The sequence below is a fragment of the Chelonoidis abingdonii genome, chromosome 15 (assembly GCF_003597395.2).
Source record: "Chelonoidis abingdonii isolate Lonesome George chromosome 15, CheloAbing_2.0, whole genome shotgun sequence".
In the NCBI taxonomy this organism is placed as follows: Eukaryota; Metazoa; Chordata; order Testudines; family Testudinidae; genus Chelonoidis; species Chelonoidis abingdonii.
In genome coordinates, this window is record NC_133783.1 from 12,926,880 (window position 1) to 12,941,162 (window position 14,283).

At 41.4% G+C, this 14,283-nt stretch overlaps 1 protein-coding gene across 1 annotated transcript in view; it reads right to left on the reverse strand.

Annotated features, from left to right (window-relative positions):
* Positions 1-926: 926 nt before the first annotated feature.
* BMPR1A (bone morphogenetic protein receptor type 1A) overlaps positions 927-14,283 on the reverse strand; it is a 189,149-nt gene continuing 175,792 nt past the window's right edge. The window contains exons 12-13 of the mRNA XM_075072542.1: positions 9,140-9,270; positions 927-5,331 (exon numbers count right to left, since the gene is read on the reverse strand). Of these exons, the coding sequence (XP_074928643.1) occupies positions 5,206-5,331; positions 9,140-9,270 (257 nt within the window). The 3' untranslated portion in view covers positions 927-5,205. The remainder of the gene's footprint in view (positions 5,332-9,139; positions 9,271-14,283) is intronic.

Genomic DNA, 14,283 nt, shown 5'->3' on the forward strand with positions numbered 1-14,283 from the left:
TTTTTTTTTTTTTTAAATACTGATTGACAGATAATTACTGAAGTAAGTTTGACCAACAAAATGAGATGATCATTCACTTAGGATGAAGGAGTCTAATACTCCTTCAAAAGGCTTTGGAATCCTTATAAGGCAATGCAACTTGACTTAAGTCTGCATTGAGTATAAAAATATTTTAATAAATTTGCTAAGATTAATGTCACGATGTTAAGAAATGGATATCTAAAGCTATGAGTGTAAGCACATATTTAGGCCCTGATTTTGCAAGGTCCTTCTCACAGGACTTAAGCACATGCTTAAGTGTTTTACTGAATCAGAGCTTTAATTTATTGATTTTCAGAAGTAATGACCACCTACCGGCTCTCAATTGAGCCAATGGAAGTTACTGTATACTAAGGATTTGAGAATATCAGGCCATTTACTGAAGTGCCTAAAAATAGATTTTGGAGCCCAAATAGGAAACCACTTTTTAGAATTTAGGTGCAAGTCCCTGTCCACCTCTTCATCCCCCACCCTCCACCCGCCCAACAGAAAACCCAGCTCAGTGTATTCACTTTATGTAGAAGTGTTTTTGTAAAGCCTTTTAAAGTGTTATGGTATTTACTCAGAGTATGTCTAAACTACAGTTAAAAACCCATGGCTGGCTCATGCCAGCTGACTCAGGCTGAGGGGCTGTTTAACTTCAGTGTAGACATTCAGGCTTATGCTGGTACCTGGGCTCTATGACCTTGCGAGGTGGGAGGTTCCCTGACCTCAAACTGCGGCCCAAGCACAGAACTCTATACTGCAATTAAACAGCCCCTTAGCCAGCCACAGGTATCTAATTGCAATGTAGACATACCTTCAGTATCAACAACATTTTGCCTTGCAAAAACTTCAGCAATAAATATTTGGGGTGGGGGGAAATCAATGAATAATTAAAAATGGTGTTTCATTTTTACATTTCTGTTGATTTATTTAGACTACCACCAACTGTTTTCCTTAAAGACTTCAGAAAAACACATCAAAATTAAGTGTCAGCAAATAAATCATAGCTAATAAAGATGTACAATTCAAATGGCACTTTATGAGATGAATACAAATATTCCAATATAGCAGTGGTTCCCAAACTTGTTCGGCCGCTTGTGCAGGGAAAGCCCCTGAAGGGCCGGGCTGGTTTGTTTGCCTGCCGTGTCCACAGGTTCAACAGATATTGATTCCTGGAGCAGTGAACCGCAGCCACTGGAAGCCGCGATCAGTCAAACCTGCGGACTTGGAAGGCAAACAAACCGACTCGGCCCGCCAGGGGCTTTCCCTGTACAAGCCGCGGAACAAGTTTGGGAACCACTGCAATATAGGAATGGATTAAATTAAAAAACCCTCCATGTTCTGAAAGAGCAAGCTTATGGGACAGGTGCATAAACATTTTCCTTTTTATTGTTAAAAACCCAGGGCGATGGGTGGGTGGAAGCAGCTTATTCTAAATTATTGGTTTTATTACTCATTCCAAATATTTTCTAACTACCTACGCTACTCTTGGGGGAATTCTGCGTTACTGCACATGCACAGAATTCATGGCCCCTAAAGATTTCTTTACTTCCCCACAGAAAAATGACTTCTGATGGGAAAGCAAAGGGAAGTTGCAAGGGCGGTCACACACCCCTCCCCAGCAGTGCAGGCAGGTTAGTTTGAGTGCCCAGCGCAGCCAGTAAATCAGACATAAGCCGGGGTGGGAGGGCTAGGCAGTCATGTGTGAGAGAGAAAGAGACACTATGTCCCTCTCGCTCGCTATTGCGGATAGCTCAGTGTGAAGGGGCAGGGCTTTGGGGTGTTTCTGAGAAGGTAGATGTGGAGCAGGCTCTGTCCCCACAGGCAGAGTAGAATGTAGCAGCCTGCCTGCTTAGTGAATTGTTCCCATTGTTCTTAGTAAATTCCCCAGGAGTATAAAACAGGTGTAAAAAAATTAAGGCTCCTTTATATTCTCAAAGTGGTGTAAAGAAGCCTTATTGTAAAGGACAGTATGGCCTTATAAATGCTTATGGTGCTTTAGTGATCAGAACTGGTCTAAATTTTTTGACTGAAAAATTTTCCTATCAAAATGAGCTCCATGAACTGTTTTCTCCTGACCTTCCTGGAGATGGTCAGTAGCCAATATAAACTGAGTTTGAGCCCTCACTTACTCTTCAGTTGCCTATGATGTGACACTGAGCATATGGCTGCATATATTTACTGATTAATAACTAGAAGTAAAGGGTCAATACTAGCTACATTACTACTAGACAGAGGGGGTTTGGGGATTTCCTCCAATGCTCCCCTCTCCCATTCTGCATCCATTGTATTGTAGTTAAAATAAATTTCCAAAATAATTGAAACCAGTGTGATTATATTGAGTTATATTAACAAATAAAATATGCAGAATTTGCAGAACTTTAAAATATTGTGTGCAGAATTATTATGTTTTGGCACAGAATTTCCTCAGGAGTACTAAGCAAACTAATGCACAAAGCCATGCTTAACAACTTCAGCCTCATCTTATATCTTTCTTGGCAGTGGATGGAAAATTTTTTTAAAGCCTTTTTTTTCATAAGAATTGTGGCACGCTATTGTCTACCACTGTCTTCAAATAAGTTAAAATTATACTTGACACACCGATGAATTGTTCAACCAGAATACATATTAACACTTAAAAGTAATGACTTTATTTTTAAAAAGAAATGTCCCTTGAGATAACTAGTTTTCTATAAAATATGTAGCATTGTTAAATAAAATCTGTACATCACAACAAAAATAAAAAATACTGCAGTCTTTTGCCTGACCACTTCCTTTTTTGCAAACTATGGAACAGAAGTGAAAAAATCCAATATTAGATAGTTATTTGCAGTTGTTCACAAATGCATATTGGAACTTCGTTAAGCTACATTTTCTATTGTATTTTCAAAAGACATTTTAACACAATTTCAAAGCAGTCTCCATGTATCTATTTTAAGACGACAGATAATTTATCAAAAACCTTAATCGCTACGCCTGAACAATTTCAACATTATTCCTAATTCTCCCACCCCTACTTCCAAATCTGGGCTATAGCATGTGTGCACACATGTACCTATGGCCAGGTGTTTTAAAATAGAGCATATTACACACTATATAAATACCTTCCCTTTTTAAAATGATCTAGAACAAGGTTTACAGTACAAGGTTAGAGGCACTTAAATTAGGTTTAACTGAACTGTTCCAATACTGTGTTTTTAATCTTCAGAAGATTCAAAGCACTGGGAGTTTAAATTTGAGTTACAGTGCTTTTTCTGACTTTAAACTAACAATGACAAAAGTAATGGAATATAACTAAAGGCCCAACTTTACAGTAATCATTTTAGGTTTTTTGGCCTTTTATATCAACCTGTCTTGGCCAACAAACAAAAAGAGCAGAAATTTGATTTCCTTTGCAAGCCAAATGGCTTTCATGTAACTAGCAGAATCGTATGCACAGCACTGCACATTATACAGCAACCCCTGACCAAATCCTGCAGTAATGTTAATTTATTGTACCTCCACTGAAACACCTTTCGATCACATTTCTCCCATACCCTACAACACAGATCTGATTCAGTTGAAAATACTCACTGATTTACAATTAGTCAATGATGATTTTCAGGAATGATAGTATTTGATTATGTTTTTTCAATGTGTCCTCTAGATGGCCCAGCTCTTAGATCTCCAGCAGTAACGATGCTGTCAGGGTGATCTAGCTCAGAATCTCCTTTGCCTGCCTCATGCATGCCCGTCAGCTTCAGCGGTTCATCTCAGTTCCCCAGGCCTTAGATGACACTGTATTCTCTCAGTTTCCTAGCTGTCCAGCCTGCACTTCTGAGAGTGGGCCCTAGCTGCAACCTGGACTCCAACTCTGGCTCTCAGACCTCCCTTCCTGCCTGGTTCTATAGAATAATGAAAGGAGCATGCAGTGCAATCCATTTAATTCCCTCTCATGGGGAAAGATGCAAAGCATGAAGCAGCTGCAGACAGGTCCCAGTAGGGCAGAGAGACAAAACAGAAAGCCAAAGGTGTGGTTGCTGCAAAATGGTGAAATCTACAGCAAAAATGATGACTTCTGTGGTACCCTGAAAAAAGCCAGATTCCATAACCACAAAATCATGGAGCATACTGGGCCCCAAGAAAGATGACTGAGGCAGATCACACCTCTCAGTCACTGTTTCAAGCTCTTTGCAGACTCAGGGCCTGTCTCCACAGCGAGGCAATGCACACTAGAAAAACGTGATTTCTAAAGTGCACTCATGTGCTGCATGCTTACTGGCCTGCAACAACCCTGCTGGCATACACTAAAATGTTTCCTAGTGCATGTTAACAAGCAGCATGTACATTAAGCACCCTAGGAAACTTATAGTGTGTGCCAACAGAGTCTACATGGATCAGTCAGTATACTTTAGAAATCACACCCCTCTCGTGTGCACATTACTGCACCGTATAGACAGGCCCTCATATGGACATTGATTTACACTGTTCACATTTCTGAGGTTCTCTCTGCAACCAAAACAGCACAGAAATGTAATTATTTCAACATGAAAATTGAAATTCTGGAGCATAATTCTGTGTCGAGGGGTGAATTCTGTGGCAAATCCCGAAACTGTGTAATCAGGGCACATATGGGACCCTGACCATAAGTCTTTCTGTGAATTTAAATTATCATCTATCCCAAATGGCAGCCAAAGAATCCTGGCACACACATAAAAGACCCATAAAAGGCATAGGAACTGTTAAACTGAGTACTATCTCAAACAGATTCCTAACCTACAGGCTATTTCAAAAAGACTTGGTATGAACCAACTAGGTTTTTATCAGGTAGAAGGCAAAAAGCTTATATTTCTCCATCTATGTTGAATCCATTTAGCTTTTTAAGGCTTTCACAGAAAGCAATTCAGTACCCAGAGTTTCACTGGAGATTCACTAAGCATGACTGAAGTCTCAATGCAGCTTAAAACAAAAATGATACGCATATTTAAAACAAGGCTGTCCATATATGTAGCATGTAGTGTACAGAGACTCTCAGCATTATATTCTACAAAGTACTGAAAGATTCAATATTAGCAGCCTGTAAAAGTGAGATGAGGAAGTGGACTGAATCTCAGTTGCTTCCTCTTCCCACTTAGTTCCCACCCTTGTCAGGGTGAAAAGTTCTAGGAGTCCAACTCTGCTCCTCAGTACTATGTTATTCTGTCAAATCTTTACATCTTGTGATTCCACCATCTTGGCAAGTGTCTTCTTGATCCTCAAGGCTGTAAGTCTAGAGGCAGGATTGTGGGCCCAGCATTCAGACATTAACTTCAACACTGCTCTTAAACACTGAAAATTAAAAAACAAAAAGGATAGTATTGTAAACAATAATGACTGACAGTTGAAATGGCACAAGTTTTAAGGAGGACACTGGTGAAACTAGTAGGCCAAAAAGGTTAATTTTTTTCAATATTTTGTTAATTTATTTACAATATACTTTGACAATTATTTCCCCTGAATAAAGTAACATTGGTATCTCCAACACTGATTTGATTTAGAAAGTGTGACTTAATTACAACAAAACAACAAACTGCTGCTCTTTCTTTTGTTTTATAAGAGCTGAGGGATTCTTTTACATTTCTATTTACTGCCTGAATTAAAAAATGGAAGAAAACTATAAAGTTTCAGTGGGTCAGGCTAACATCCCATAGCAGAGTAATGAGGTGTCCTACTGTGTACCCATTGTTTCTGACCAGAGCGAAGGCTGGCATGACAAATGGTCAAATGGGAGAAATTAGGGCATTTCCAAAAGAAATGGACAATCTCTGACAGGGTGGAAAAAGAACTACTATAGCATGCATACAGCTGCTATTTCAAGCAGGTAGATCATATTACCTATCTACCAGCCTCCATAGTATCCATTTACAGACCAAATATTCCTGTTTAACCCATAATTGCATAGAATGATAAAAAACCCTGCACCTCATGGGAGGATGTTTATTACACAGTAATGCTGAATTGATAATAAAATATATGCATTTTCTAATCTTGATCACAGTGTAAGGTAATTCACACCAATTTGGGAGAATGTGTGACAAGACTAGTAAACATTTGAAGGCTGCCAACATAACTTCCAGCAATGAAATCTAGTCTCCTCATCTTGAGTGTGAGGTTCGGGGAAAAAAAGGCTGGTAACAGATTTATAGAAAAATATAAGACTCTTGGGTGTGTACAGAGAATTCCATTATCCTTATGAAAGACAGTAAATGACAGGTAAAGCATTATCACTTGTGCACCTTGCAGAAGAGATAGCTAACAAGATGACTGTCTTAATAGATAAAGAGATCAGCATACAGATTCCCACAGTTCAAATGAATATTTCATTAACTGTGTAAGCACTATGTTTAAATTTGAAGATAGTGAAGGATATGCAACTGGTGGATAAAGATTATTAACACCTTTCAAGAATCTTTACATCATAAGTAAAAACTAATTTACTATCCACAGGGACATAGTAAACTGAAATTGCTGCAAGATGAACCTTGACTGGTGACAAACAAAGACTAACTCTTTTAAGATAAGTAATAATAAGCAGGGCTGTTGATTAATTGCAGTAAATTCATGCGATTAACTAAAAAAAATCGCAATGATAAATGAAAAAATTGTGATTTACTGTGCTGTTAAACAATAGAATACCAAATGAAATTTATTAAATATTTTGGATGTATTTCTACACTTTCAAATATATCAATTTCAATTACAACACAGAATACAAATAATAATAATAATAATATATGGAGATATACTTATCTCATAGAACTGGAAGGGACCCTGAAAGGTCATTGAGTCCAGCCCCCTGCCTTCACTAGCAGGACCAAGTATCTGGATTTGCCCCCGATCTCTAAAAGTGCCCCTCAAAGGACCTGAACTCAGCAACCCTGGGTTAGTCAAGCCAATGTTCTAAAACTGTGAGCTTCCCTCCCACCAGTGGTACAGTGGCTCACTTGCTATATTGATTTTTAATAACAAAATTTGCACTGTACAAAATGATAAAAACAAGAAGAAATAGTAATTTTTACAGTTCACCCATATAGTACTGTGTGCAATCTCTTATCGCTGATTTTGTTACTATAACTGACTCAAAACAATTAAGAACTTTACAGCCGTACGAGTCCACTGAAGTCTACTCTTGTCTTCAGCTCCAATTGCTAAGTAGTTGGTCTACATTTTGAGGAATGAATGCTGCCCACTTCTTAATTAGTATCTGAAAGTGTAGGAACAGGCGTTCTCACTGACACTGTTGTACTGCATTGCAGATATTTACGTGCACATGCGCTAAAGAGTATTGCGTCATAATCACTTCAGCCCATCGTTCCAGATGGACATTGCTTGCCATGCCGGAGTGACGTCGTTCACAAAAATAAATGTGTTCATTTAAAATTTGTTAATGAACTCTTGGGAAATTTGTATGCCTCCTGTTCACCCACATTCTTGCCAGCTATATTTCAATCGTTATTGCAGATTCAGATGATGACGCCAGACATGTTGTTCATTTAATAACAGCTTTCACAGCACAATTTGACAAAATGCAAAGAAGAACAACATGAATTTCTAAAGGATCAGCGACAGATCAAGCTAAGGTTTAAGAAATTGGAAGTGACCTACAAATCCGAACCACCAAAAAAGGAGAAATCAATCTTTGTAGGTGCATCTAACTGCAGATGATGAAATTTGAAACAAAGCAGTTGGTCTGCCCTGGCTTTGGAATTGTTATTAGAGCCAGACATTTCAGTATGGATGCGTATCTCCTGGGAACGGTGGCTGAAGCATTGAGAGATATATGAATCTTTAGTGCATCTGACATGTAACTATCTTGCGATGCCAGCTACAACAATACCATGCAAATACCTGTTTTTACTTTCAGGTGACATGGTAAACAACAAGCAGGCAGCGTTATCTTCTGCAAATGTAAACAAACTTGCTTGTCTGAGCGATTGGCTGAACAAGAAGTAGAATTGAGTGGACACATTCTAAAGTTTTACGTTGTTTTGTTTTTGAATGCAGGGTTTTTTAGTACATAATTCTACATTTGTAAGTTCAACTTTCATGGTAAAGAGATTGCACTACAGTACTTGTATTAGGTGAATTGAAAAATACTATTTCTTTTGTTTTTTACAGTGCAAATATTTCTAATAAAAAACAAATATAAAATTTGCACTGTACACTTTGTATTCTGTGCTGTAGAAAATATCCAAAATATTTAAATAAACAGTATTCTATTATTAACAGCATGATTAATCACACTTAATTTTTTTAATCGCGTCTTTAATTGCGATTACTTTTTAAAATCACTTGACAGCCCTAATAAGAAGTAAGATAGAATATGTAAGTAATCAGAGCTGTATATGGATCTACATCAGTGGTTCTCAACTTATTTATCATTGTGGGCCGCATATGCGGGACCCCCAACCCTGGGGGGAGGGCCGGCAGCACCGACCTTGACCCCGTTGAGAGATGAAGGAGGCACATGAACATGCTAACAAACACTTCTAGCTAGAGTTCTACTGGTCAGGCTGAACGGTTAGTGCATCCCATTAGTGGGAACATACAGGACACCTGAAGAACTGTGCAGCACTACCAATAAGATCTCTCCAAGAAAAAGAAATGGGGTCACTAATGATCTACCCCATCCTCTCCTCAGGTCTACAAACACGGTAGTATAATCACATATTCTACAGTGTTGAAAATGTCTAATATATCCAGTATGACAGAAAAAGATATACTGAGGTTTAGTGTGATAAATTGCATTAAAATGACATGTTAAATTGTAGGTCCATTCAAAAACACAGGAAAATATTAAAGCCTAGTTCTAGATTGGTTTGGGGTGAGAATGTGACCATGCAGTTGGTTGCTGGTGAGGTAGTTCTCCTTCCCATCCACATGGGTATATAAAAAGATCAGGCATGTAAAAGCGCTACCAGTTCTCACACATTAGTATTTTTATTGTGGTCAGAGATATTTCAAAACATTAGAATGTCTAATTTTGTGGCTACTCTACTTCCGTTTCAGAAAACTTTTGGGAAAGACTAAAATACCCTTATTATATATTAGGGGCTAAAGCTAAATTCCTCCCATTTCTCCCTTTCAGTGTACTTACTTCATCGCTATTCCATCTGTTAGATACCACTGGGCGTAGGCGCTTGACGCATACCACTTCTCTCATATCTTCATAAGATGGATCATTCGGCACCATGTCATAATATGGCAACTGGTACTCTTCAACAATACCTGAAATGTGTGTGAAAGATCAGGGTAATATACGCAAGAACAAACTAAATCCATAAATCTGCTCCTAATCTAAACGCCTAACTAGCCAAAAAAGCTTAAATTAACACAAAATTCTCTTGTCAGAAACAAACTCATCAGTGGTTGAAAACTACAGGTAACACAGAATTGTACATAATATCACTTGCTGAAAATTTATAATTGACGGTGGACATTTAGGACTAAATGCTGACTTAATTACCTGTGGTCCCACTTAATGTTTGGAGCTATCTATCCTACTACATACTACAGAGCTACTCCCTACAACAGAGGAGTGCATACATGCATATCTTCCACTTTATTCCGAGACTGCTTGTAATCTTCCTATTTCACCTAGTTTACCACATCCAAGAAGTGTACTTCACTGAACATAAGAAGACAGATCACTGTCCCAAGAAAATGCAGTCTAAATTAGGATGAGAGGGTTACTCACCTTGTGCAATAACTGAGGTTCTTCAAGATGTGTCCCTCTGTGGGTGCTCCACTTTAAGTGTTTGAGCATCCCTGTGCTTGTAATCAGAGATTTGTGGTAGCAGTGCCTGGTTGGGTTGCACACGCGCAGTTCCCGCCTTGCGCTGCCTCAAGCAGTTAATTGGCGTTGTGCGATCAACCTCCCCTCTGTTCCTTCTCTACTGCAGAGTATGAGTGTGAAACTCTGAAGTAGAGGGGCAGAGGAAGGGTAGTGGAGCACCCACAGGGACACACATCTCGAAGAACCTCAGTTACTGCACAAGGTGAGTAACTCTCTCTTCTTTGAGTGATGCCCTTGTGGGTGCTCCACTTTAGGTGACTTCAGAGCAGTGCCCTCCAGTGGAAGGGAGAGGCTTTGGAGTTGACGTTGTGGCAGAGGATAATACGGAGAGTCCAAATAATGCATCAGATGTTGCAGGATGCTCTAATGCGTAGTGCTGCATAAATGTATGAGTAGAGGCCCATGTCACAGGTCTACATAGGCCAGAATGGGAACACTGTTCAGAAAAGCGATCAAAGTCGACACTGCCCTGGTGAAACGCATGCGAATCCCCATAGGGGGTTGCAGATCCTGTGGCTGGTAACACAGTTTGATGCATTCTGAAATCCATTTGGAGATCGCATCTCCTATTGATTGTTCCAGGACTGAAACGAATAATTTTGGAACTTGTGGAATGACCTTGTTCTTCTGCGTAAAAAGCCAGGGCCCTGCGAACACAGAGGACGTGAAGTGTGCATTCTCACGTATCCTTATGTGGCTTACGATAGGACGTTGGTAAGTAGATGGGTCGGTTGAGGTGGAATGAGGAGGCAACCTTAGGTAAGAACTTTGGATGCGGTCAAAGTGATTTTGTCTTTGGAAAATACTGTGTAGGATGGATCAGCCATGAGGGCCCCTAATTCCCCCACTCGTCTTGCAGATGTAATGGCAACTAGAAAGGCCACCTTTATTGACAGGTGGAGAAGTGAGAAAGTGGCTAGTGGCTCAAATTGGGTATCTGGTGATGCCCCAGAGAACTAAGTTGAGGTCCCATAGCAGCATGGAAGTGTTGAGGCTTTTCAGAAAATGTTTGGTGGTACCTTATGGTGGGAAGCTGCTATGGCTGAGAGATGTACCCTGACTGAGCTAATACATAGGTCTGATCCCTTAAGTTCATGAAGGTAATTCAGAATCAAAGATAAAGGGGGCAGATACTGATGTGGTCTGCTTCGTGTGACACCAGGAATCAGTGTCTCCATTTGTGTAGGTATGCGCAGCAGGTAGTCAGTCAGTGACTACTTAATAAAATATTCTGTACTTCTTTGGAGCATGTCGTTTCAGGTCCCTGGAGCCATGGAGCAACCCGTTTTGAGATGAAGTGTCTCCAGGTTCGGGTGCAGAGTTCATCCCGAGTCCTAGGACAGGAGACAAGGTAGGAGAGGAAGGTTTGAGGTCTGCACGCTGACATTCTGAGAATGTAGAGGAACGATGTTTGACAAGGCCATGCAGCGGCTCTGACTATTACTGTGGTCTTGTTTGCTTTGATCTTGGGAGGCACTCACACCATAAAAGGAATGGAGGGGCGGAGGAGGAGGCATATAGGTGGGAAGTGTCCTCCATTTGATGAGAAATGCATCTCTCAAGGAGCGATGGCCCATGTCAGCCCTGGAGCAAAACAACTGGCATTTGGCGTTGTACTCCATTGCAAAGAGGTCTACTGTGAGGAATCCCCACTGTTTGACTATGTTGTGGAGAACTCTGGTGTCAAGTTCCAACTTGTGGTCCTGAGAAAAGTTCCTGCTGAGTGCACCTGTCGCAGTGTTTTGACATCTGGGCAGGTACGCTGCTATAATGTGGATGTTGTGCTGGATGCACCAGTAAGAAAGTCACATGGCGTCTGCACACAGGGAATGTGAACGTAAACCCCCCTTGTCTGTTTATGTAGAACATGCATGCCAAATTGTCCATGAGTATTTGTATGGTCTTGTTTCTGATCATGGGTAGGAAGATGGTGCATGCATTGCAAACAGCTCTGAGTTCTAGCAGGTTTATGTGACGCCGGGCTTCTGTTCGGGACCAACGACCTTGAGCAGAATGTGAGTTCAGATGTGCTCCCCAACCTATGAGGGACGCATCCATTGTAATAGTCAATGTAGGAGGGGATTGGGTGAATGGCACTCTCAGGCATACATTGTGTGGTTGCGTTCACCAAGACAGAGAGTCTTCTGCTTTGCTTGGCATTGTGAGGCGTTTGTTTATACTGTGTCTTTGTGAGCAATAAGTTGTACAGAGCCAAGCTTGTAGGGTTCGCATATGTTGCATATGTCGCATGTTGAGCAATGAAGGTTGATGCGGCCATGTGACCCAGTAATTCCAAACAAGTCCTGGCTGTTACCTGGAGGCTGCTGAGTGATGTGGCAATCAGATTCATTCACTAAGGGTTGACTTATTTATTTGGTTTTTTTGGAGACCTAATTGCGGAAAGAGGCCTATTATTTGTTGGGCAGCCTCCATTGCTGCTGGTCAATTCGCTGCTTATAGCAGGCAATCATCCAGATATGGAAATATCACAATTCCTTTCTTGCAGAGGAGCGCAGCGACTACCGCGAGTACCTTTGAAAAGATTTGGGGAGAAATGGACAGACTGAAGGACAGGACCTTGTACTGGAAGTGATCTGGTCTGAGAATGAATCGGAGAAACCTCCAATGTGATGGGTGAATCATTATGGGGAAGCATGCTTCCTGGAGGTCAAGGGCTGAGACCCAGTCCCCTCTTTCTAACACTGGGATAACATTGGCTAGTGTCACCATCTTGAAGTGTTGGTTTCTGACGAATTTGTTGAGCTGTCAGAGATAGAAAATGGGTGTCCATTCTCCTGTTTATTTTGTGTGTGTGAGGTAGTAATTCGAGCAGAAACCCATCCCTTTGTATTTTGTTGGTACCGGTTCTACTGCTCCTCGCCGGATGAGGTGGGTTACCTCCTGTCGCAATAGATCTTTGTAAGAGGGGTCCCTGAAGAGGGACGGGAAGGGTGGGTGGGTATGGAGTATCCAACTTCAATTATCTCCAGCACCCATCTGTCTGTAGTGATAGATTGCCAAACTGGATAATAGGGGAGTTAAACGGTTTTCAAATGGCTGGGAGATGGTATTAGTTTCCAGTGTTGAAAGTTGTGGGGGTCTCAGGCCCTCGACTAATGTCGATGAGACGCAGTAGACTGATTTGACAATTATGGTCTCCTTGGTGGGGGGGACGTGTCACTGTTTCTGGGCTTGTGGCTTGTATTTCCTGTGTGTCTGTGCAAATTGTGTGGACCGGAAGTTCTGTGGGTTATAATACCTTCCTTGTCTTCTCTTTGTCCTAGGAGTATAGATACCCAGGGACTTCAGAGACTCCCTTGAACGGCAGGTCCTCCACTGTTGCTTGCACTTCTTTGGGGAAGCTAGAGAGATGCAGCCAGGATGCCATCCTCATTACAATCATGGTGGCTGTGGATCGTGCTGCTCTATCTGCAGAGTCTAGGGCAGCTTGCGGTGCCATCCTGATGATCAGTTGGCCCTCGGAAATGAGTGCAACAAATTGCTTTTTTTTCCTCCTCAGGGAGAAATTCAACAAAATCTGATAGTATGCCATAATTTGTGTGGTTGTATTTGGCTAATGACGTATGATTGTTTGCCCCTTTCATTAACAGCATCCACTACCAGGGACCTTGGTGTGGGATGTGAAAAAAGAAGAAGTGGTTACCTACCTCTCGTAACTGCTGTTCTTTGAGATGTGTTGCTCATGTCCATTCCAATAGATGTGTGCACGATCGTAGGAAGGTTGTTCCACTAGAGGTACCCATCGGATTGGCTGTGGAGACCCCCACAGGTGGGTGTATATAGGTCCCTGCTGACCCGCTGCCTGCTCAGTTCCTTCTTACTAGAATACCCCAACAGAAGGGAGGTGGCCGGGATTTGGAATGGACATGAGCAACACACCTTGAAGAATAACAGTTAAGGGAGGTAGGTAACCATTTTTTCTTCTTCGAAGGATTGCTCATGTGGATTCCAATAGATGACTTCCAAGCAGTTCCCCCGGGGGGAAGGGTTGGAATTCACCTGGTTGCTGACTGCAGGACTGTCCTGCCAAAGGCTACATCATTCCTCGCCTGCTGGGTAACGGCGTAGTGTGATATGAAGGTGTGGATGGAAGACCACGTTGCTACCTTGCAAATGTCCTGAATAGGGACCTGTGCCAGGAATGCTGTGGATGATTCCTGCACTCTGGTGGAATGCGCCGTAAGCAGAAGGGGAGGAATTTTAGGCAGGTCATAGCAAGTCCTGATACAGGACGTGATCCATGATGAAATGCACTAGGACGAGATCTGGAGACTCCTCATCCTTTCTATGATTGCAGTAAAGAGCTGTGGTGACTTACAAAATGGCTTTGTGTGCTCATTGTAGAATGCTAGGGTATGCCTAACATCCAGGGAATGGAACATGTGCTCCCAGTTACTGGCATGAGGTTTAGGGAAGAACACAGG